This window comes from Neofelis nebulosa, chromosome 11 (genome assembly GCF_028018385.1).
Source record: "Neofelis nebulosa isolate mNeoNeb1 chromosome 11, mNeoNeb1.pri, whole genome shotgun sequence".
NCBI lineage: Eukaryota > Metazoa > Chordata > Mammalia > Carnivora > Felidae > Neofelis > Neofelis nebulosa.
This window is the reverse complement of record NC_080792.1, coordinates 36777151-36802699: the sequence shown is the minus strand read 5'-3', so window position 1 is coordinate 36802699 and position 25549 is coordinate 36777151. Positions and strand designations below refer to the sequence as shown.

Genomic DNA, 25549 nt, shown 5'->3' with positions numbered 1-25549 from the left:
CCTATGCATCAGCACTCCTGTATCCTTTGGGTAGATTCCTAGCAGTGCTATTGCTGGGTCATAGGATACATCTATTTTTAATTTTTTGAGGAACCTCTGCACTGTTTTCCAGAGCAGCTGCACCAGTTTGCAGTCCCACCAGCAGTGCAAGAGGGTTCCCGTTTCTCCACATCCTCGCCAGCATCTATAGTCTCCTGATTTGTTCATTTTAGCCACTCTGACCAGCGTGAGGTGATATCTCATTGTAGTTTTGATTTGTATTTCCCTGATGATGAGTGACGTTGAGCATCTTTTCATGTGCCTGTTGGACATCTGGATGTCTTCTTTGGAAAAGTGTCTATTCATGTCTTCTGCCCATTTCTTCACTGGTTTATTTGTTTTTCGGGTGTGGAGTTTGTTGAGTTCTTTATAGATTTTAGATACCCTTTATCTGACACATCTCCAAAGGCAAGGGAATTAAAAGCAAAAATGAACTATTGGGACCTCATCAAGATAAAAAGCTGCTGTACTGCCTAAGTATGCTTTTTCAAGAGAACTCTTGGGATCAGTGACCCTGCAAGGCATCTTATCTGCCTCTGAACAGGACATGAATATTTAGAGCCCTCTGAGGCTGGAACATCTTCTGAGAAAGCTGCCTCCACCAGATACATTTGGAAGTTCCAGTAGATTTTTGTTGACTTTTCAGATCGAGCAGCTCTTGGTCCTTATGTATCCTCTAGATAATCTCCAGACTCAGGGTATTATTTGGCTTTCATATTTTCTGCATTTCTCATCAGTATTTTCTCATCTTTTATCTCAGTCTTTCTCATCAGTTTGTTTCAGTCTTCTTACTGACTCTTCTTCTTCCTGACCCCTAAGTATTGGGTTTTTCCAAGGGTCCTTTCCTAGCAACCTTCTGTTTTTATGCCTAATCTGTGCCTGTTTTCTCACATCCTCACCTGTGATGTTTAACTACCTACCATGTGATAAAAATCGCCAGATCTGTATCTCCAGCCTTGGTCTTCTTGAGCTCAGGACACATGTATCTAACCTCCTTAGACATCAGCATCTACTCCTCAGACATGTCACACTCAATAGGTTCCAGTTTGGGACATTCAGATGGGAGGGTCACCTGTCTCTCACCTGTAAAATCCCTACCCCCTAAACCTGCTCATACCTTCCAGTCCTCATCTATTTTAGACCATATCTCTTGGCCTAGTCATTTAAGCTGGAAGCATGCCTGTAATTTTTGACTCCTCCCTCAATGCTCACACCTGTATGCAGTCAATCACCTAGTGTTTATGGCTTCCTTTCTCTCCACTCAGCCCTCCCCATTGCCACTGCTTTAGTTCATGTCTTAACCATCTCTCATCTGGACCATTTCAGTAACTTCTAATAGACCTCACATCTTCCAGCTTCTTATCAGCAACCCAATCCCGCCCCTCCCAAAAAAAAAAAAATCCTATCTATACCTTGTTTTAAACAGCTCTAGTGGCTGTCCATTATCTATAGCAAAAAGGTAAGACCTTATACAGCACTCAAGACTTTGGTTATCCACTCCCTACAACCAGTCTTTTACCTCCACAACCACCCCTACATGTTATGTCCCATCAGCATCAAACCACTGTCAGTACCTGAAAGGTGCTCTGTTTTCTCACATGTGCTCTGTGCTCTGTGCTTGAGAGCCCTTTTCCACTGGGTGCCCACTGGACTCTTATCCATCTTACCCATCTAGTTGAAGGACCTTCTCTAAAGTCATCTTTGATTCCTCTTTTGTATTTCCCTTACATCTTGTGCATACCAAGGATACAGGGGCTTATCTCACTGAATAGTCAATAAATTGTATCCCGTCCTCCTCCACTTTGTGTTTCCCAGAGGAGAGTCCATGCCTGCATTCACCTTTGTTATCTCCCAATGCTTGGAGCAGAATAGACATTCAGTAAATGTTTTATGAGCTAGAATGAACAAACAGCATGAAAAAAAGAAGGCAGACACATTATAGAGACAGCTGTTTCCCCTATACCCAGACATTTATTACATGGATCATGATGGAGGACACATATTTGACAATATAGGCCACTCTATAAAGACCAAAGAATAGATGGTGGTTTAATGTAGAAAGGGAACTTTTACAGAAAGTTGACATTATGTGGGCCATTTCCTTCTGAGAATCTAACACTAAAAGAGGAAGAAAAGTTAGAGGATGATTCTTGATAAATTGATAGTTAAGATATTTATTCAACCACCTATTAAAATACCCCTTAAGTGGATCTTTCTCCATTTTTTTGTGAATTAATTTGCTAACAAGTTCAGATCAACTGAGATATTGACTAAGTGGATTATTGACTAGGTATAAATGAAGAAGAGTCAACTGTTTGGTGTGTGAATATAAAAGTAAGATTTCTGGTGTATCCCAGTTGTAGGCCACCTGGTTCTGCTTAGGCTTGGTCAGACTCTACTGGCAGGAAGATCTAATATTTTCTTTAGATATTAGTTGTTTTGATATCATAATGTCTCTTGGCTAGACCACTTTATCTTGAAAAATATTCAGGGAAGATATTTTTTCACATCTGACTTCCTGATGCCTAGCATAGTGCCTGGCATATCAATAAATATTGCTGGAATGAATGAGTGTTGCTACTAATTACATTAGAACATTTAATTAAATTAGGACCATCTAACATGTAATTAAAAGTAACTAGATCCTGCTAAGCCTGAAAAAGTGAATTAAGAAAAAACCTCAAGTTCACTCCATTTATTTGCTAGCTGTTCTTACCCGGGACTATCCATTTTAGTGCTAGTGTATACTTTCCAAAATCACTGTTTTGTTTTGATGGCATTGATATTCTTGTCTGGGACTTGACAAGCACTAGAGGTGCTCTTGAAATGCATTGCCAGTTTGGAATTAGACCATGTCTTCATCCTTGAGGAAAGACTTGTCTTCCTATGTGCTCTTGTAAGAAAATGAGCATGTAGTTAACTCAGGAGCTCTACTAGCCCTACCGGGCATGGAAAGACAAATGGATAATGGCATTAATCATGTTTGACACTGGTTGAATCAAGACAAGATCTGTCTGATTTTGTAAGAATTTAAGCTCAAAGAAAGTCTTCGTATCCAGGGGTTGATATTTGAGGTTATATAGTTTGAGTTCAAGATAATGATAAGGCAATGATACAATACAGATAAAGAAATGATATAGGATACAATAATCTTAAATTGCCTTTTTAAAAAAAATTTCTGTTTATAGTGTGAAATAGAATCTATTCATTAACCAATATTAAAATAATTGGACCTGAAACTAGAGGCTTCTTTTTTGTCCTATATGATAATACAGTGGAATTTATATTCTATACATGTTTAACCAAGTGGACTCAATCAGAAGCATATTCTGAGGGGTAAAGGTGGGTAGTGAAAATTACAATTTGAATAGTGCTTGTAATCTTTCCCAGCATCCACCTCAGATGGAGGTTTCCATTGTGAGCATGACATGAGGGCCACAGCTCTGCTTTTTTCTAGAGTCCTTCCTGACCTTCATTGCCTTTTGTAGTATGAACAACTTGCTGGATCAAATGTGATTTTAGAGTATAAGGGTTTGTATTTGTTGATGACATAACCCACCACTACAAGCCCAGTACTTTTTATGGCATTCCATTGAAGCTAAAGGAAATCCTTGATTGTTGGAACCATGAGAGTTGGTATGGTATCTATAAAGTGGCATCTTCCAAAATGTCTTCCGAAGGTAATTTTGGCCATGTACGGTTTTCATTTTAAGAGGTAGCTTAGGCTGAATTTTGAGAACAAGTTGCTGCTAAATTTTGAAGGCATGCAAATTCACTAGACTGATGAATCAGTATTTTGCAAATGACAAAGTGGGCTTTTTGTTTGTTTTTATAAAGTTTGCGTAGGCTGAGTTTGAGCCCATCCTAATGAAACTATTCCTTTAGGGTAATGATTCTCAACACAGGACAATCCCTGCTACCTCCCCCACTCCCCCAGGAAACATTTGGCAGTGTCTGGAGATATTTTTAGTTGTCACAACTGAGGAGGAGGTGCCATTGGCCTCTAGTGGGTAGAGGGCCAGGAACACTGTTAAACATCCTACAGCACACAGGATAGCCTCCCCCCTCCCCCCACAACCAAGAATTATTCAACCCCAAATATCCATGGTATTAAAGTCAAGAAACCCTGCTCTAGAGTGAATCTGAGCGAACAGCTTAGCAAGAACTGGCCCAACACCAAAGGCAAAGTCTAAAGAATTTTCAAAGTTGTGAGCTTTTTCTCGTGGGACCTTTTTCATATTTATGTGACTAAACCACAAGTTTAAAGTTGATGGTGTTAGTTATTAGCTCTGAACTGGGGAGGTCCCTGGAATGTACATGATTTGGAGCAACTATTATAGAATTGGCTGGCCCAGCCCTTGGTTTCGTAAGACCTGCCAGAGAGCCAAGTCCTGGCAGAGTCGTCGAGACACCATGACAGATTGAAATCAATTGAAGCCACCCAAAGACTTATTAAGTTCAGATCTTTCTACCAGCAGTTTATCTCTTCAAAGAAAAATTGCATGGCAGGAGATTCCAATCGGACATTCTGGATTCAGCTGTCAGGGACATCGATGAAAGCCGACCTGGAATGTTTGTGCACACCGTATGTTGAGTGTTTGTGTGTGTGTGTGTGTGTGTGTGTGTGTGTGTGTGTGTGTGTCCTTTGAGGAATGATGATGAACTTCTCCCTTGCAGCATAAGCCACCAACCTCACAGTGTAACATCGTGATTAACAGAGGTTCAAGGCCCGTCGGGGTTCAAATCCCAGGTCTGCTTATCGGTGAGGTTGGAAGGAGATGGACATGCTCAGAAGGTGCCTGGGGGCAGCCAGTGTAGGGACAGTTCACAGAGGTGTGGAGAGCATCACAGGTCTGTCAGGTGGGGAAGTGCCCAGGGACTAGGAGACTGTCAACACTACTCCCACCTCCAGGCCTGGGGGAACTTGGTTAGTGCCCGGGACTGGTGAGAGCTGTAGCCTTGGGAAGGAGCCCATGGGACAGAAATAGTGGCCTGACAATCTCTGCCAACCGGAGGCCCCACGTGAAGAGGGTGGAGGCATAGTCTAGCCTCTCTTTCCTCCCTCCTGTGCTGCTACCTCCCAGAAGCTGACCTCTGTCACACTGAGAGGGAGCCAGCCTCCTGGGGCACAGAGCAGAATAGAAAACGGGTCTGGAGGAGCAGCCATGAGCTTCCAGCCTACTGTGTAGCCCTGGACAAGTTGCTTAACCTCTCTGGACATGTGTCCTTATTTTTCACACAGGGACACTAATCATCCTGCTGGTGTGAGGGCTACACAGGGTGATGTGTATGTGGTTCCTGGGAGGCACCAGTGTGTAGAAGGTACCTGGTACCTCGTGTGCAGGGCCTGGCGTCTAGTGAAATTTGGGGGACGAGATGAGGAGTTGGTGCTGGGCTTTTGGAGGGGCAGAGAGCAGTAGCTGCTAGGAGTCTATGTCTGCCCTGGCTCACTCCTCAGGGCCTACTCTCCCTCCTCTCTCTCCCGGTTTTGTGATCTGCACAAGGGAAGTACCAGCATCTGACTGGGCACCCTTTTATATTCTCTTGACAGTAGCGCTGAAGTTTTCCCTCTTACCCTATGGTTCTCACGTTGATGGGTTCTAATCCGGCTCCTATGCCCAACCTCTCTGTCCTGCAATGTCTGTGTTCTTTGGATAGAGAATTCCCCTCAGTGTCTGCATTTCAGCTATGGGTTCTTTCCCACAGCATTGGCGACAACCAGGTTCTTCATTACTTCCTTCTGAATATACTGGGGACCTCTTCAACGATTTCTTCTGTATTAAGTAAATTGTCCATTCCTGTATCTTTTTATACAGTTTCATTTTGATTTTTTTTCTCCTCTGCTCTGACCTTAACATTTAGTTTAAAGCTCTCTGAATCAGGTCAGTGCCGGTTCTGGCCAAATACATTTTTCTGGCCTTTGCTAAGTGCCTTCTGGCAATGCCAGGATCCCATCAGTCTGCTCACTTAGGATGTGTCCAGGAATACAGGTCCCAGTTTGGGATGCCTTTTGTGTTGCCAGGAGTTTCTTGCCATGTCCTCCCTTCACTTCCACACTCATGCCTGCTGTGAGGAGAGGGGTGACCTGGCACCTGGCACAGGAACTTCTCAAAACTCCTCTCCTTGGCCCAGCCCCAGAGATGCGGCAGATCTTTACATCCTTCCTCCATCCAAGGTGAGGGTGGGTGTGGCTGGTGAGGGATGAGTGGGGGGTTCCTGGCAGCTCCTGACTTGTAGGTTTGGTATATTGCAGTCACTTCTGACCTTCCTTCAAAGACAGGGCTGCAGGCATGTGCTTGGGAGTGGGTGCCCTGCCCCTTCCTGCCCAGCACCATGGTCTGGGCCTTCACTGTTCCCTCCTGGCCTCACTTTCTGAGGGCAATAAGAGAGGCCTCACCACAGAGGGATCTTGAGGAGACAGCATCCCACGCTCCCCTCAGAGGCTGACACGCTACCTGTCCCAGTGGCTCTTAGATTGGAAACAGCTTCCCACTGGCGCCATGTTTTTATTCATCATCTTCTCTTGAGCCCCGGGGTCTGGCATTCGTCTCTTTCTCCTCAGTCTCTCTGTCGTCAGGGTTTGCTTTCTGGACTGTTTGCTCCACACTAACAAGGAGCTTCACTGATAGCACCAGACATGCCTCAGCTGTCCCACTGGGAGGTGTGGTCTGTCTGTCTCTACCTGCAGCAGCCATCACTGCCCTTAGAGTAACATCCCCCCTTGCAAGGCCCATTACCACAGCCATGTGGCAAGACAGCTCTCATTCCTCCAGTGTGCCCTGTGCTCCTGGTCTTTGCACATACTCTCCTTCTGCCCAGAACATTCTTATATCCACTTTACCCTGCTTTTCTTTAAATTTTTTTTTAACATTTATTTATTTTTGAGAGACAGAGCATGAGTGGGGGAGGGGCAGAGAGAGAGAGAGAGGGAGACACAGAATCCAAAGCAGGCTCCAGGCTCTGAGCTGTCAGCACAGAGCCCAGTGTAGGGCTCTAACTCATGAACTGTAAGATCATGACCTGAGCCGAAGTCGGACGCTTAACCAGCTGAGCCACCCAGGCGCCCCTACTTTTCCTCCATTTTAACTCCTTTTCATTCTTGGAGACCCTGTTTAAATGTCATTTTGGTACAGTGACTTTTATGTTCCTTCCCAGGCCTTGTCAAAGTCCCTTGCCATAACCCCCCGCCTAGGGCACTGTGCTTTTACTCTTAGAACACTGTCACATGTAGATATTTTTACCTCTGTCTGGGTGAGGTGAGGGGCTGGGGTTTCCCCGTCCACTGGTGGTAGGGTTCCCCCACCTCTGCCATGCCAGGCAGGTAGGTTCTCCTTGCTTCTCTGTAGTCCCTGTGATGACAAGCACTGGGTCTGTCACTTGTGTCACTCATGTATCACTGGGTCTTTCACCACCAACACCATTGGGGCAGAGAAAGGCTCATTAAATGGGAACTGGCAGCGATGGGAAGTCGTGAGCAGTCTCCACTCCTCAGTGTTGACAGATGCTTTAGTTCTCTGTAGGGCTGTTCCTGAAGACTAATATGATATGGTTCCTCCTGCTTCCTGGGCACTCAGGGAGGGTAGATGATGCTTGTTCCCCTGTCTTCCCAGGGGGCAGCCAGCCTGGCATGGGGCAGCAACTCAAGGATAGGGGATTCATGTAGTGGGGGTAGTGCTGACAGGGAGGTCCTGACGAAAGAGAATGGGAAGGGGGGAGCAGAAATGTTCTGGAACTTTGTGAGCAGATGTTGGTCCAGTACCATGCCGAGGGCTCATCGACATGAGAGGAAGGCAAGGTCTGAGCCCTCGGGGATCTTTTGCCCTTGTCGTTCCCGTGTTTGATTAGCACAGCTGCAGAAGGGCTCTGCCGTGGGTCCCAGCTGTTCCTTCCAGGAACCCCCTGTCGCCTGTTATCCAGTGCCCTCTCTTGGGTACCTGGCCGCATACCATGGTGACCCCAGTTGATGGCTGTTTCCTCAGCCAAGGAGTGAGCCTTCTGAAAGCAAGGATGTGTGTTATGTCAGTGACAAGCGTGCGGCCTGGCGTGTGTGGTACAAGGAGTAACTACGTGTGTCTGCTCTCCCACTGTCACTCTCGATCTTTGCTGGTTCTGCTTGACTTGAATGTGGGTGACTATTTTTTTTTAATTTTTTTTAATGTTTATTTATTTTTGAGACAGAGAGAGACAAAGCATGAATGGGGGAGGGTCAGAGAGAGAGGGAGACACAGAATCCGAAGCAGGCTCCATCCAGGCTCTGAGCTGTCAGCACAGAGCCTGACGTGGGGCTCGAACTCACAGACCGTGAGATCATGACCTGAGCTGAAGTCGGAAGCCCAACCGACTGAGCCACCCAGGTGCCCCAAAATGTGTGTGACTATTATTTGTTCATCGTTAGGACAACCTCATGTGCCACAGATTTGCCGGCAGGGCTTGTGATGCTGAGTCTGCATTCTGGTCGGGAGGTGGTTCTGGAGACGGCACCTCCCCAGCAGTGATGACAAAGAGAAGCCATCCAGTGGTTGAATCACACAAAGAAACGTCTGACTCCACGAAGTGAGGCCCTAGCGGATGGGGATAAAATTGTGTAGCATTTTAGGCACAAGAACGTGTGGCTCTGTAGCATTTGCACACCCGTTACCATAACTGTCCAGACAGCCACCGCTTCCCCGGGAGGAAATGTGGTGGCAGAGTGAACGTAGGCTGAAGTCAAACCAGCAAATCGTGCATCTTTCCTGCTCTGTCTGCCAGTCTCCTGGGGATGGAGAGTAGACACAGGCTTATGACAGCCCCCGGCGGCCATCTCCCTGTCAGTGATAAAGCCACGTGGAGGCCCCCTAGACAGTTTTCGCCATATGCTCACCAATTGCAAGTCAAATGCGTGCCACATGCTAGACTGTTGCAAACACATTTTCGTTTTGATGTGGCTATTCTGGAGTAAATGTGTGCAAGGATGCATGCCTTCTGTCAACCAAAGGATGACAGTGCTCTTGGTAACACTGTGCTTCTGCCGTGCTTGTGAATGAAGGGCTGTATCTCCTTGCTAAATACTTCATTATCGGATGAGAAAGAGATCGCCATCATAATTCCTTCAGTACCAAAGGGAATTTTTCTCCAGGACATATTCACTCTTCGCCTGTACTCAGCTCAGTCTTTGCTTTTAAGGAAATGTATCCGACATGCCTATTTAGGCATGTGGGCTCAGGGTCGTGCGTCCTTTGGCTTTCTCCTGCCATTGCCAGGCGGCATTTCCTTGCCTGGAAACTTTGTCCTCATATCACCAGGTCTTATAACTATCCATCTTGGGGACACCCAGCAGGGACAGACAGCAGAGACCCGTTGCCACCCCAGCCTGCCTTTCCTCCAGTGTCCCAGGGAAGCAGGTTCCTGTACTAGGCTAGAAGATATACAGCCAGTCGTGAGGCCCCGGGCAGGTGGAAGGTAGAGGCTCTGTGACCTCTGCACCCACTTCCTACCTGAAGGGCCCTGGGGAGATTCCCATGGAGGGGTCCTGCTTCCCTTTGGAGTTGGAAGTTACCCAAGGACACGAGGAAAAGCTGACATTGCAACTTCCTCAATTCCCTCGTTCTCAGAGGAAGGAGGCTGAGAGCAGATGAGGGGTGAGGGTACTGGACCCAGCTGGAACTGGCAGCATGGCTTCTGGCTGGGAAGCTGAGGGCAGCTGCCTCCCCCGCCACCCCCACCCCAGTGAGGCCTGAGCTTTCCTCTGCCTTTTAGCAATTGCCCCACCTGGCCTCCTGGAGGGCCTGTTCTGGTATCTCATTGCCAGCCAGTCCCCAGTCGCCTGAGCCAACAGACTGCCTCCACGAGACACCTCCCTGATCTGCTTGTTCTTCTGGGGTCTCTTCTAGGTCCTGCCCCAGGCAGATCCTGCTGAATTTCCGTATTGCTTTGAGTAGCCATTGCCTAGGGCCGGGGGTACATTGCCAGGATTCCAGCAATGTAGTTTTTCCCAGCCCTGAGGGTCACACTCTCAGGACCAACCTGTCCTCCTCTGGCCTTCACACGTGACAGTTGGCTCAGAATTTTTTGTATTCTCTATCATTTGCTATGAATACACTGTGCACAGCTGAGAGATTTGTTGTGTAAAACCATGCAAAGCTGTACTGTGCCATTTTCCCTTTCCTCACAGGATGTCACATAGGGGAGCGTGAGCATTTTACCTTGCTACAAGCATCAGATCTCCAGTCTTGATAGGTTTGCAAATACTTCTGGGCCCAGCAGTGATTCTCCTGAACAACTTTCAGAGTTAGGGCCTAACTTCAAATTATGAGCAAACCTCATTCAAGCAAAGGGGGGCAGTCCTCACTGGTTTGGCAACCGATAAAACATCAGGCTGCTACTGCTGTGTAATAAATTACCACAAACACAGCGATTCAAAATATAGCCATTTATTATCTCACAGTTTCCACAGGTCAGAAGGCCAGCAGGCCAGCATGGCTCAACTGTGTTCTCAGCCCTGGGCATCACGAGGCCACAGTCAAGGCTGTGGCTGGCCTGTCTCTTACTGGGAGCTGAGGGAGGCCCTGGGAAGACCACCTCCGGGTTCATTTCGGTTGTTGGCAGACATCAGTTTCTTATGCTCACAGCCCCAAAGTCCCTGTTCTTTATTTCATATTGGCTGAGAGTTGCTCTCAGGTTTTAGGGACCACTCACGTTCCTTGTCTGTCATATGGCCCCTCCATCTTTAAGGCCACATGCTTTTTTTAAAATTAAAACAAAATTTTTTTTTAAGGTTTATTTTTGAGCGAGAGCGCAAGCAGAGGAAGGGAAGAGAGAGAGGGAGACACAGAATCTGAAGCCGGCTCCAGGCTCTGAGCTGTCCGCACAGAGCCCAACACGGGGCTTGAACCCATGAACCCCGAGATCACGACCTGAGCCAAAGTCAGACGCTGAACCAACAGAGCCACCCAGGCGCCCCTTAAGTCACACACTTCTGATCTCTCAACTTTCTTTTTTGTTGCCAATCAGAAAGCACCCTGCTTTTAAAAGTCTCACCAGATCGAATCAGGCCCCCCTAGATAACCTCTAGACCTTGAAGTCACGTGACTTGAGACCGCACCGTCAGCTACACGGTCCCTTCCCAGCAGTGTTAGTGTTTAGCGTTTAACTGAATGACCAGGAGATGGGAATCTTGGGGGTCGCCTTTCGAATGTCGCCCACAGCAGACAGCCAAGAGAAATCAACCTCAGGTCTGCTTTCATACCTCACTTGACATTCCCAGGGAGTTCCTGTTGTGATCATAATCTCCATTGTTGTCTCCACCAGCCAGTGCTGGGGATCCCGAGCCTGGACCGGAGGCGGAGGTAGGGCAGAGTGCAGACGAGGCCAGCCCTGAAGTAGTCCCTGCCCGCGTGGGAGCAGAGAGTGAAGCGGAGCGAGCACTGGAGCAAGAGCCAGAAGAGCGGGCCTCCCTCAGTGAGAAAGAGAGGCAGAGCGAGGAGGTGAACGAGAAGGACAACTGCTCCGCCTCCAGCATCTCATCCTCCAGCAGCACGTTAGAGAGGGAGGAGAAGGAAGACAAGCTCTCCAGGGACAGGGGACCTGGTAACGCAGCCCTTTTTTCTCAGTAAATAAGTCCCAGGGAACCCTGGGGTGGGACACCTGGTTTGCTGGCCACTGAGGTGACCTCCCGGCTCAGCTCACTCACTGGCCATGGCACCTGGTGGCTGGAGGTGTGAAGGATGTGGCCACACCGTCGGCAGCCCACAGCTTCCTGCCCCTTGTGGAGGTGGCCCCACACCCTCTGCCATGCTGTCGCACCATCACTTCTACAGGTGGGAGAAGGGCTTGATAATGAGGGCAGCAAAGGACTTTTCCTGAGGAATAAGCCCCCAAAGAGAAATTCCTCTCTTCCTTCTAATTGCTTGTTAAGAGTAAATACAGCTCTTTTTCTGGTTTAAATTTAGAGATCTGTCGTGTTGCCATCTGCTCCCTTAAAAGTTTCTTGGGTGAAGTGTGCTAAAACCATTATGATGGGCGTTTCAGACCAGAGCAAATGCGCTAAAATGCACTGAATGAGTATTTCCAAAAAGTGGCAGTTCACAATGTGCGGAGGTCAATTTGGTGTGCTTTAGTGGAATATATATAATTTAAGTAACTTTCTACAATATACTCAGGGCCACTTGTTTCTTTGGTATGAAGTGTATGCTTTTCTTTATGGAATTTGTTCTTTTTGGTATTATAGCTGATATTTATTCAGTTCATCTGTGTAATGGTGACTCTATGGTTAAGGGCCAAATGGAACATTAATCCTCACTGGGGACTCGGGGAGGGTGCCATAGAGGGTTATCGGAATTGTAAAAGATTGATATAATCATTTGAATTATGGTTCATATGCAACACCATTGGGTTGGTTGTCCTGTCCCATGACTTGTGTGCTGTTGAGATGACAGGGTGCCCCCTCTCTCACCTAACACTCCTCATCAGTGGGGGCATGTCGTACTAGCCAGCCTTCAGTAAGCTACACAGTTATACACACTCAAGGAGCCTATGCCTTGGGTCCAAAGTGCAGCATGAAGGCTCCGCAGGGGCCTACCAACTGGTGGCATGACCCATGCATGGCTTGTTAGTTCACACATAAAGAATACATGGTCTCTGAAGCATGGATGTATGAATGAAAATGGAATGAATGGATGAATGAATGAATGAAGCCATAATGTCTGCTACAAGAACTATCAGTCAAGAGCTTGGTCTTAGTTAATATTTGAGTTTTCACCAGCTATATTATTAAATTTTATTCTTTTTATTGCTAGTCCCTATGACACACTGAAAATGGGACTTGAGGACTTTATTAGTTTATATCTTAGTAATTATTGCATTGAAAATCTTGTGTCTGGCTGAAGATGTATCGCTAGAAAGTATTACATATATTGATATTTACTTAATTTCTCTCCAAGTCAGATTGCAGTTAGTCTCCCAAATTCTACTTGTTCGTGTTCTCCTTCAATGGGATTAGGGCCATAGTACAGTCGGGTAAGTCGTCTTGCTCAGGTTGGCCTTAAATCATGTTTAAGTCATTATAAATAGCTCTAGGAATTATTCGTCGTCACTAGGTTTAGCAGGCCTAAAACATATCAACAAGTTGCATTAGTGAAAAGAAGCCAGGGAACAGGACTTTCTTGGATCAGATTGCCCAGTATTTTTCCAAATAAGGGCAACTTTCCAAAAATGGAGACTCTACTCCCAGTGAAGAACCACTGACTTCCTACCAAAGTCAGTATCCAAGTGTATCGACTCAGGAGTTAGTGCTTTGCAGTGATTTTTTTTTTTTTAATGCTTTAGTCTGGTGCTATTAAGAGACATGATCATATTTATTTGCTGCAACTTTAGCTCCTAGAAAATCCCACTGCTCACAGGCACGATCAGCAGCTGTGGAGTCAGGGCGGCTCTGTCATCATAGCTCTTGCCTTTCAGAGTGTTCTCAAATCACAAAGGCAATCATAACGATTCTCAATCTTATTTCTTCTTTATTCATTTAAATTCAAGTTAGTTAACGTACAGTGTATTCTTGGCTTCAGGAGTAGAACCTAGTGATTCATCTCTCACATATGACACCCAGGGCTCATCCCAAAAAGTGCCCTCCTTAAAGCTTGTCACCTAGTTAACCCGTCCCCCCCTCCCACCACCCCTCCAGCAACCCTCAGTTCTCTGTATTTAATAAGATAAAAACAGAGAAGGAGGCAAACTATAAGAGACTCAATCTTATTTCTTTTTTTTTTTTTAATTTATTGTCAAATTGACTAACATACAGCATGTAAAGTGTGCTCTTGGTTTTTGGGGTAGATTGCCGTGGTTCATCGCTTACATACAACACCCAGTGCTCATCTCAACAAGTGCCCTCTTCAATGCCCAGACTCAGTCTTCTTTCTGATGATAGTATCCATTACTCAGAAATGAGTTTGTAGGTCTTGAAAGAGTCTCAACTTATTCTGGTTGTGTGGCTTTCTTTTTGTTTCCCATGTTCCGCTCCATGGCATCAGCATGAGAGACTTTATGGTAGCATTCGTTACAGTTGGCAATAATGACTTGTATAACTGTCTTTTACCTCCTTGAATATAAAATTTATGAAGACGGGATGTCTGTCTTGTCTATCATGAGTCCTCACTTCCTTGCGGTAGGCCTAAGAACATAGTAGAGGCTCACAAAACTGTTGATGAATAATTGAATGAAGAGACAACTGGCTAAGATACAGCAGCTCTATTGTTCCCAGTTCCTCCCTCTAACAATTAAAATATCAACACCCTGGGCATAACAGAACAATCAATTATAGGAGGACTCTGAAAAGTGGAAAGAAGACAGACTGTCTAAGGACCTTTGGACTAGAATGACATGGCAGTAAAGCTCTAATTAAATCCTATTCCCATTGGTGAAAGGATTACCTAACAGAACAGAAATTTTTTTGGCTGTTAATACATTCCCTACCCTAGACAAGCACTAATTGAAAATCTGCTGTCCTGCCCCTCCCCAACCCAGTAGCTTTAGTGGGACCAAAGAGGAGGTGATCTTCTATAACCTCCACCTTATGGAAACGGGTTTCTGGAGGGGAGGTGCATGAAGGGATGGGCTAAATGGGTGATGGGCATTAGGTAGGTCACTTTTTGGGATGAGCACTGTGGTGTCAACAGTACTTAGTAGAGACGCAGTCCTCTGCCCCCTGCCCAACAGAAGCAGATGGTGTTCTCTCATTTCCTTGCTGGAGTAGTTCTCCTAATGGGGAACTGATATTCTATCCACTACAGGGCAAAAGCAAGTGGCATCCCAGTTTCCCTACTGGGGAAGTGTCAGTGGGGTCTTGTAGAGATCTAAGACTTCACCTTCAGCCAGCAGGAGACAGACTTAAGCAGTGGAAGAAGACTGATCAGAATTCTCGTTCCCCTGCCCTCCTTCTCTAACACCATCTGGGCCCAGCCAGGGAGCTCAACCTCCATCTCCACCCAACATAAACAAGGTAGAATGATGTGGTTGGAGGTGGAACTAGTCTGCGATCTCTTTTCCCCAACCCAGAATCAGTAAGGACCAGTGGGAAGCTGAGCCTTCCCCTCCACTTGGAGGCAATGTAAGTGCTCCACTTTCACTGGAAGTATGCCCGTGGGGTCAAGAGGTTGCTCAACCCCCACCCTGCCCATCTGCAGTGAGGCAGTGTGAATCAACCCTCTTGCTAGGGTGGTGACAGTTGGACCCAGTAGGGAGTTGAACATCTACGCCCATCAAGACCTGTACAGCACACCTAAAAAGGGTGACTGCCTGCTGAAAGAGAAGATTAAACATGATCCAAAGTCCAGCAAATAATACCCAAAATATCTAGGATACACTCTAAAATCACTCATCATATCAAGAACTAGGGCATTCACAACTTGAATGGGAAAAGACAAGCAACAAATGCCAACATTGAGATGAGCCAGTTGTTGGGATTATCTGACAAGGACTTTAAAACAGCCATCATGCTAATATTTCAGTGAACAGTTATAAATATTCAGGAAATATGTAAAAGAAATGAAATATCTTAGCAAAGAAATAGAAGATATAAAAAAGAACCAAAAGGAAATTATAGAACTGAAAAATACAATGGCCACAATAAAACACTTGGGCCGTATAGTAGATTGGAGACAACAAAAGAAATAATATATGCAGTTGAAAACAGATGAGTAGAAATTACCCAACCTGAATAACAGAGGGGAAAAAAAACTGAGAAAATGAACAGAGCCTCAGGTACTTGTGAGACTATGTCAAGGGAACTAACATTCATTTCATCAGGGTCTGAGAAGGGGAGGAGAAAGTATGCAATGTTGGAAAAATGTTTGAAGAAATAATGACTGAAAATTTCCCAAATTTGGGAAAAGGTGTAAACCCACAGATTTAAGAAGCTAAGCAAGTACTAATGGGGATAAATCCAAAGAAATTCACACCAAGACAAATGATAAGCAAACTTCTGAAAACTAAAGACCAAAAATAGAATGTCTTGAAAGGGACTGGGAAGAAACAAAGTGTTACCTATAGAGGAACACCAATTCCATGGCAAAACAGTTCCTCATCTGAAACATGGAGGTGAGCGGGAAGTGGCTCAGCATTTGTCAGCGCTCGAAGACTAGAGTTATCAACCTTGAACTAGAGTTATCAACCCCAGCAAAAGTAGCCTTTAAGAATGAAGAGAAAACAAAGACATACTCGGTTAAAGAAAAACTAAGAGAATTTAGTTAAAGAAAAACTAAGACAAATTAAGACCTACTCTTAAGGAATGACGGGAGAATGTTCTCTGAACAGAAAGGAAATGATGACAGAAGGCTCAGAATTTCAGAAAGAAAAAGAACAGGGGAATGGATAAAAGTAGTAAGTAGAAAAGACAGTCTCTTGCCTCATAAGTTTCTTAAATCTAGTATGTGATGGTAGAAGCAAAAACTGTAACACATGAGATGTAGTGCCCACTATACGTAGATGAAATACTTAAGACAATTACATTTTTTTGAAGTAGGGAGGGTAAAGGGCTCTAAATGGAAGTAAGGGTTCTATGCTTCAAACTAGTGAAATATCAACACTGACAGATAAGTTAGTGTGCATATCGTAATACCTAGAGCCACTGCCGAGAAAATTATATGAAGCAGGGTACTCAAAAACACTATAAATCAAATTGAAATTCTAAAAAAAAAGTGTTCAAAGAAAAGGAGACCAAAAAAAATGAAACAGGAACTAAAACAAACAGAATGAATAAAAAAAAAGTGGCAGACTGAAGCCCTAACATATCAATAATTTAAATGAAAAGATGGAGATGTGTAGAGTGGACAAAAATACAACCCAGCTATATGCCATGTGTTCAGAACTCATTTCCTACATGATGGCATAGGCAAATGGAAAGTTAAAAGCTGGGAAAAGATACATCATGCTAACAATGATCAAAGAGAAGCAGGAGAGGCTATATTAGGATCAAAGTAGACTTCAGAGCCAAGGAAATTGCTAGAGACAAAGAAGCATATACTACATAGCGATATAAGAAGACCTAAGTGAATGAAGAGATTTTTTGGCAAAATAAAAAACTTTCACTTTTCCCAGTAAATGGGGAAGGAGACCAGTCAGCCACTCCACCTGCAGCAGCCCCGTTACCTCACAACTGTCTTCCTAGTTACAGGACTGTCTGGCTAGTCATAGGGACTGCAAATACCCAGATGTTCCCATCATGTCCTCAAGTGCCATCTCCTCCCTCTTTGATGGTGGTTGTCTCCTAAGTGTATTTTGTGAAACCTGCAAGAGGGTTCAAGGGCTCCTTGTTCTGGTGTTGGTCCTTTGGTGAGGTCAGGCCACTCCTGAGCAAGGTACAGAGGATAAAGCTACATTGGAAGAAACAGAGCACCAGGAGGCCTTTGTGCCTCCTCAGTGAATGCCTCCTCTAAGATGAAGGCAGAGCCATGTGAGACAGACCAGTGCATCCCCTGGCGTGTTTGATCAGGCCATTCCTCTTTGGTGGAACAAGAGCTCCAAATGCTCAAGTCTCTGGCCTAGGTCTCTGCCATCCCTCAATACAAGTATCCACAGAGGCCCTGGGTATCTGATGAAACTCATTTCCTGAATGCCTACCAAACAGCCTTGCTGGCCCTTAGGAAGCAAACTCAGAGGAATAACATTCCTGACCGTTCATTTATTCATTCATTGATCCATTGTGGATGCTGAGAATCCAACAGTGAGCAACAACAACAAAACCCAATCCCTGCCCTTGGAGAGTTTACATTACAACGAAGAGGACAGCTTACTAGTGTTAGGACAAAGGCAACAATAAAATAAATACAGAAAATGTGTGGAAAATTAGGCTGTAATAAGTGCTCTGGTGACTAAAGCTGGAAAGGGTGATAAATAGCTCCGGGGAGAGGGAGGGAGTGTTACACAATTCTAAACGAGGTAGTTGGGAGGACTTCACTGAGAAGATACTGTCTAAGCAAAGACCTAAAAGGAGGTTGAGAAGCAAACTGTATGCTTAAATGGGTGCAGTTTGTCCCAGGATGGGCAAAGGCCCTGAGGCCAGATCATGCCTGGTGAGGTTAGGAATGTCAAGCAGCTACTTTAGCTAAAGAGGTTCAGGCACGTTTGTCAAGAAAAGTAAGGGGGGTTTATGCAAGGCTTGTGAACATTGAAAGGTCACACTGGCTTTTTGTCTTGGTGAAATGTAGCACCGTTAGAAGACTTTGAGCAGAAAGGTGTGATCGACCATTTCAATATATCCCATGGCCATTGTGTTAAGAACTGACTCTAGGGGCCAAGAGTGGAAGTTGGGACCAGCTGGGGGGCGCCCCTCCAGTGCTGCAGGCAAGAAACCATGCTGTCTCGGCCTAGGGCCATGGCAGGGCAGGTGATGAGAAAAGTCGGTTGGATTCTGGATGTGACAGGAAGATTTAGCTAACAAGACACCTTGTTGTGTTGGATGTGTGGGATAAAAGAACAGGGGGAATCAGATGACCCTGAGATTTTTGGAATTGGCAGCAAGATGGATGAAAGTTGCCACGTCTGAGATAGGGAACAGCTAGCTGCAGGAGAAGCAGGTTCCGAGATGGGGTGGGGGTGAGAGCAGAGGTGGTCCCTAAAGCCCAGAGGCTGGATGAGATGGTGTCTAAGAGAGTGAGTATCCAAGTACACAAGAGGTCCAAAGACATTTAAAGGTTAAAGATAAGGAGGAACCAGCACAGCAGACTGAGAAAGGACAGCCAGGAGAAAGGAAGCAGACCAGGTTAATGCAATGTTCTGGAAGCCAAGTGAAAAACAGAAGTCGAGGAGGGAGCCATCTGCTGGGTCTAGTGCAGCAGCAAGGTCTTCGACCACCTTGGAAAGAGCAGCTTTCAAAGGTGGTGAGAGCAGAAACTTCATTAGGCTGGGTTCAAGAGAGAGAATAGAGAGAAAAATTGGAGCAGTGAGCAAAACAACTCTGTTAAGCAGCTTTACTTTAAAGGAAAGGAGAAAAGTTGGGTTATAGCTGGAGGGCTAAGAGGAGTCAAGTGAGGTGTTTTTGTCTTAAGGTGGGTGAAATTATGCCATGCTTCTATGCCAGCAGGAAGGTCTAGTGGGGGAGCATGGGAAATGCGGGACAGAGAACCACTGGAATGGCTTCCAAATGCACACATGGAGCGTTGACCCTGCTAGGAGGGATGGTTTCTCGCTAGTCACAGGAGAGAGGCCATGGCTGGGGTTCAGGTGCGGGCAGGGGGAGGCTGGATGAGGCCCTGGAACATCTCCCCTGACTTCTTCTGTTAAGCTGTTGAACCAGGAAGCAAGGCCATGCTTGTGTGAAGATGTGTGACAGTGGGAAGGTTGGAGGAGAGAGAGGAGGTAGGCAGAGTCACCCAGGAGAGATTGTGATGAGGTTACCAGGCAGCAGTAAGGGTTTCCCAAAGACTGGTGACCATGGACTTAAAGGGCTTGTGCCTTTCCCTGGGCACTTTGAGCCACACTGGTGCACGTGTGGAGTAGCGGGGAGATGGACATAACTCTACAGCATTTCCAACACCTGTCCCGTGGCAGGGGAGGGAGCATCTTCCTTGCCTCCCTGTGTCTAGTTAGGACAGCAGCCCCTTAGTTACCTGTGGCTGGGTGGGTCCTGACCAGCTGTCCTGGGTAGGCAGGAAAAGTGGGGGAAATACTCCTATGAGCCAAGGTGCGAGCCAAGAGCAGTGTTCTACCTACCAGAGTCGGGTCCTGGAGCAGGTCATTGCAACTTTGATGGGCATCTTGTCAACCGGGACCACCTCCTCTTCAGTCACTTCATTTCAGTGTTTTCTCTCTGTATAAAGCCTCTGTATTACCTAACTGGTTTCTCACAGGATTAAGGCACCTGCCACTTGCTCATTTTTTTTTTCTCCTGTATGCTTTCAGGTTTGTGGTCCGCAGGTGTTCAGGATGCCGGTGTAAATGAACAGTGTGGTGACATCCTCACCAACAAACGGTTCATGCTGGACATGCTGTATGCCCATAACAGAAAGCCCACGGATGACGAGGAGAAGGGAGAGGGCGAGACTGGGAGGACTGAGCCAGGCGCGGAGGCGGTAGCCAGCCTGGCTAGCAGGATATCCACCCTGCAGGCCAACTCTCTGGCCCAGGATGACAGCGTCAGGAGGGTGGACGTTGGCTGTCTGGACAATCGGGGCAGCGTGAAAGCCTTCGCTGAGAAATTCAACAGTGGGGACCTGGGGAGAGGGTCCATCTCCCCTGATGCCGAGCCTAATGACAAAGTCCCAGAGAAAGCATCTGCACAGCAGAAGACGGAATCTGACTACATATGGGACCAGCTCATGGCCAATCCGAGGGAGCTGAGAATCCAAGACATGGATTTCACCGACCTGGGGGAGGAGGATGACGTCGACGTCCTGGATGTGGACCTGGGTCCTAGGGAGGCTCCAGGGCCACCGCCCCCGCCCCCACCCACTTTTCTGGGTTTGCCTCCCCCGCCCCCACCGCCCCTTTTGGACAGCGTGCCTCCCCCTCCTGTCCCCGGTAATTTATTGGCTCCTCCTCCTCCAGTGTTCAACGCTCCTCAGGGCTTAGGGTGGCCCCAGGTACCCCGGGGTCAGCCGGCATTCACAAAGAAAAAGAAGACCATCCGTCTATTCTGGAATGAAGTGCGGCCATTCGAGTGGCCATGTAAGAACAACCGCCGCTGCCGAGAATTCCTGTGGTCGAAACTGGAACCTATTAAGGTGGACACTTCCAGGCTGGAGCACCTGTTTGAGTCCAAGTCTAAGGAACTGTCTGTCTCAAAGGTACCGCTAGCACCCCAAATGCTTCTTGATCTGCAGAGTTACTTTCTGCTGTTGAGTAGGACTGGGAGATGTGTTGTATATAAAATTCCCTTCATGCTGCTTTTGCTATATGGTAGAAAAAAAAAGAAAGAAAGAAAGAAAGAAAGAAAGAAAGAAAGAAAGAAAGAAAGAAAGAAAGAAAGAAAGAGAGAAAGAGAGAGAGAAAGAGAGAGAGAAAGAGAGAGAGAAAGAGAGAGAGAAAGAGAGAGAGAAAGAGAGAGAGAGAGAGAAAGAAAGAAAGAAAGAAAGAAAGAAAGAAAGAAAGAAAGAAAGAAAGAAAGAAAGAAAGGAAGGAAGGAAGGAAGGAAAGAAAAGGCGGTTGGTGTAAACACCTTTAAGAGATGAGTCTTTGTGCCATACGCTAGATGTAACCTAAATGAGTATGGGACCCTTCATGGCCAACATGGACAGCAGCTTCCTAACACCATTAGGCAAAGTAGCTTTCAAAGAACCAAATAACCCAGAGGAAAAGACAAAAACATTAACCAGGGAATATTAGCCAAGCCCACCAGTAGATGCTGATGTTAACTAGAGGAAAGTAGTCTTGCTAATTGATCGACCACCTGGACTTTATCCAGGAGATGTGGCTATTTACTCTCGCCTTGATTGGTTATGGTGGATGGTAGTGGTAGTTTGAACCTCTGATGTAACCACACGGCAATTTAGAGTAAACTTGCAAGAACTTACCATAAATTAGTTTTAGCTCCATGTGTTCCATTTATCATCATTTCGGGTGAGTACACGGCTGCCTGAGCTGGACTCCCCGACCTGCCAGGCAAGTGCCAATTCTGGATCAAAAAGTAGGTGCAACATTCTGAGGACAAGAGGGCCCTTCAGACAAGGAGCCAAGTGACAGAATTCGTGCCTAGGGAGGGGTGGGACTAGGGGGGCCTGGAACCAGGGGCGCTGCTCCTCCCGAATTGGCCTTCGCCCTGGTGTCGATTTCTGCCTAGTCTGCGCAAGGATGTGAATCTCAACTGGTCTAGCCTCAGGAACCCCCCCCCCCCCGGTTCAGAATTAAAGCTTCCTCCTGTTTGTAAATCCAAACTGCTAGGATCCAACTCAGCACATCATGTCCAGTCAGTCCTCTCCTTCCGCTGAAAGTAGACCCCCTTTTGTCCTCTCCAGAAAATGACACCTAGGAAAGTGAGGTTGGGCATCCCCTCTCGGTGTCTCTGTGTCCTGACTTTCCCAGGACTGGTGGCATGTTGTGCTGAGCCACCCGTGTGTCCCCTTGAGTTCTTCCAGTGCAGCATAGCATTTGGGAGAAGCTATTCCTGGCTGGTTAAAGCAGCAGTCTCTGGTGGCCTGGAGTTATCCGGGGCCCACCCTCACTCGCACCACCCTCCAACCTACTGATCTAGTTGGCTGGTTTCCTTCAGCCACCACCTCCTCACATGGGCTGGTCTGGCTGGTGAGCCCTCTGGGCTTCCACGGGTTGCTCAACACCCTTAGGTTTCTGGCCCTTGATTTGGGTTGGAGGAAGTAAAGGGAGTAACAGTTTGGCAGTGAAGTTCTTTCTGACTTTGTTTTTACAAAAGGAAGTAGCAAGATTAAAAACTTCATTGAGGGGACCCAAAATGGGCAGTTCACCTGCCTCCCTCCTTCTCTTGACTCTACTCTGGTTGGTGACAAGAGTCTGGTCACTGCCCTCTCAGTAACCTGAAGTTCCATTCTTGTTTGAAGTAGGTGGTGACCTCTTAAAATGCTTGATTGCCTGGCTAAAGAACAAATGTTTGCCTAGGTTTTCTAAAATGAGAGCATAAGAGAAAAGTAATATATTGAAAATTTTACCAAACAGATTCCAGAATGTCCTACAGTGGGACCTAGGAACCCATACCTCTGTTCTTGGGAGCAGGGTGGGCGGAGATAGGAAATGTGAGAAGGAACTAATTTACAAATGTTACAAAAGGTAAAAAATGCACATTAAGATTAAAATACATCACATTGATGGGGCGCCTGGGTGGCGCAGTCGGTTAAGCGTCCGACTTCAGCCAGGTCACGATCTCGCGGTCCGTGAGTTCGAGCCCCGCGTCGGGCTCTGGGCTGATGGCTCGGAGCCTGGAGCCTGTTTCCGATTCTGTGTCTCCCTCTCTCTCTGCCCCTCCCCGTTCATGCTCTGTCTCTCTCTGTCCCAAAAATAAATAAAAAACGTTGAAAAAAAAAATTTTAAAATACATCACATTGGAGAGTTGAATCTTTATGTGTATGTTATTAATGCAGATATAACCAATTTTACTTTCGTTTATAATCCTTGACTATGATTTTCATACAGCACAGCTGTAAACAACCACTTCTGAATTCTGGCTTGTGAATTCATTCATTATTCATTAAACACAATAGCAACACAAATAAAAATGAAATAGACTTCACAAGCCAGCACAGAGCTGGAATCGGTTTTGGTTTTTGTCAGAAAACTTATACCAGACCGGAGCTCCAGAGCATCCTTCTGACCATCCAGGTCACCCCTCAAAATAAAGATTCATGTTCCAGATCCAAGGCTGGGTGACCAGTTAATGGAAATAAGAACAAGAAAATATGCTTTTGTATTTCCTTTCCAAATAGTTTTTGGAAGTGGATCTATTTTTCTGTCTCAGAAGGAAATATATATAGATTTTAGTAAGATGACTTTAATTATGTTTTGTGGAGAAAGACAGAAATCCTGTGCAAATTTCATCGTGTTGTGTTTCTACTGCTGGTCTGAGATGCGGTGAATCACATAGAAGATCACAGGAGTGACCCCAGAGAATGATGTCAGGGCAGAAAGCCCCTGGAGGTATGGGGATGTACCCTCATGGACTTCATATCATCCTGAGGAGCCCCAGGAAGTGGCCTTCATCCTATGTGCCTAATCAAGAGCAGCAAAGTCCCTCCTGCTCCCAAAAGGCAGTTTTTATGTCCTAAGTTACAGACAGTACACAAGACAGGTGTGGACTGGAAGAGAAAACTGGAAGGAAGAAAGGGACTTGGTCTCCCCTTTGAGGGCTCAATGCTGTCTTCCTCCCCTGGGCTCATTAAGTTTATCATGGGGAGGGGATTCCAAAATGGGTTTGGAGAATTTTTTTCAACTTTATTTACTCTGACATTTCAAAACATATCAGAAGCTATTCACAGTGACTTTTTAAGAAAATTCAAAGAATGATGAATTATTTGGTCTGGGGTGAGCCCCAGCCTGGGTTATTTTTAAAAGCACCTCAGGGACTCAACCAAAGTTGTGCACCATTGATTTAAAGTGATAAATGAGGCACCAAGGAGGGAGGCATTGATCCCTTCACCACCGTGTTCCGCGTTGACTCCCCCATCCCCCAATCCATTTTATTCTCCCAAGATGGGAGTCAAGTTTTCCTACCCTATACTCAAGTTCAGGACATACTGAAATGTTATTTTATTTAACATCACCCTCAGAAAACCTGAATTCTATCATATGGAAATTGAAAACCCAACTTTGGGACTTCAGTGGGGGTGACCATACATCTAATGTATCCAGGTTGGCCCGGGTGTATGCCTGTTGTCCCGGCATGTATGTAGAGCACTCCCTTTCTCTCTCAGAGGTCTTCTGGTTAGGGTACTAGACATACTCCATTACCATCAGTAAGGTAGCTGTGTCGCAGCCGGCCTCAGCTATGGAAGACTGCTGCAGAAGAACTGGGAAATTAATGCTTTTTTTCCCTAAGCTTCATGATAAGGCAAGCCTATTCTGCCAAGTTCCTCAGAAACTCTATTCCTAGCTACAGGTTTGTCAGCCTTTATGCAAACATAGTTGGGTGATGTCGTTGTTGCCTTAATGCTTGCCCATGTGTATCAGTCTCCCTTGTTACAAGGACTTAGGAATATTCCACAGTTGTCACATCTTTATGACATCTGTATTGTGGTCGCATTGTCATTGTCACTTTCTCAACAGGCAGTTTTGAAAATATCCAGTGGCGTCACTCTCTTGGCAGTTAGTGGAGAGTGAGAAGGAATGATTTATCATTGCAAAGCCAGTGCCCTGCTGAGCCAGACCCAGGGTCTGTGACTGCGATGCTGAGAAGCATTTTGAGAGGTCGTGCATTTCATGGGAGTGCTCTCCAGCTGAGGGGTATTTGTTGACTAAATCACATCCTTAGTTCAGTTTCCGTGTTCGGTCACGGCACCCTCTGGGGTGGCAAGTTCTGTATACTGAATATCCATTCTTTAAATGTTGCATCCTTTATTTCTAGTAAAATCAGTCTTTAAAAAGTCGAAGGGGGTGATTCTTCAGGGCAGGATGAACACACTGGAAAGCAAGCCCTTTTACCTGCCCAGATGGCATGCTTCCACGTGTCTTCTCATTTCATACTGTCCCCTCATGGGGAAGTTTCCGCCTTCACTGTGGTCCTTCTCTGGACCTTGGACCTCCTTATGCATGTGCCATGGGCAGAAGCCCCAGGGCTGTGTAGAGACATGGATCCAGGTTTTCTGTCTTATTTCCAAGAACCTCACCCATGATGTGGTTGCATGGAGTTAGCTGTAGCAGGATGTGTGGCCCTGCCTTCAGCAGTCAGCTGCACCCAACCCCAGAGCCTTGCAAGCTGCTTTCCCCTGAATCTGGAAAGACTGTTTCTCTGTCATCGACAGCTTAGCTCCCGGTACTGGGATGAGCTCGGCATTTGTTGGGTGTGTCAGGGTCGTTTTAACATCAAGAAAAACTCCCTGCATTGTCTGTAGCTGTGGGGACTTGATCCTACATCATTCATAAAAAT

The 25549-nt window shown here is 46.2% G+C and overlaps 1 protein-coding gene across 15 annotated transcripts in view; it reads left to right on the top strand.

Annotated features, from left to right (window-relative positions):
• FHOD3 (formin homology 2 domain containing 3) overlaps nt 1-25549 on the top strand; it is a 471816-nt gene that overhangs the window by 391798 nt on the left and 54469 nt on the right. For all 15 annotated transcript variants that reach the window (XM_058692315.1, XM_058692316.1, XM_058692314.1 and 12 more), the window contains 2 exons: nt 11326-11604; nt 19906-20789. In XM_058692315.1, coding sequence (XP_058548298.1) covers nt 11326-11604; nt 19906-20789 — 1163 coding nt within the window. The remainder of the gene's footprint in view (nt 1-11325; nt 11605-19905; nt 20790-25549) is intronic.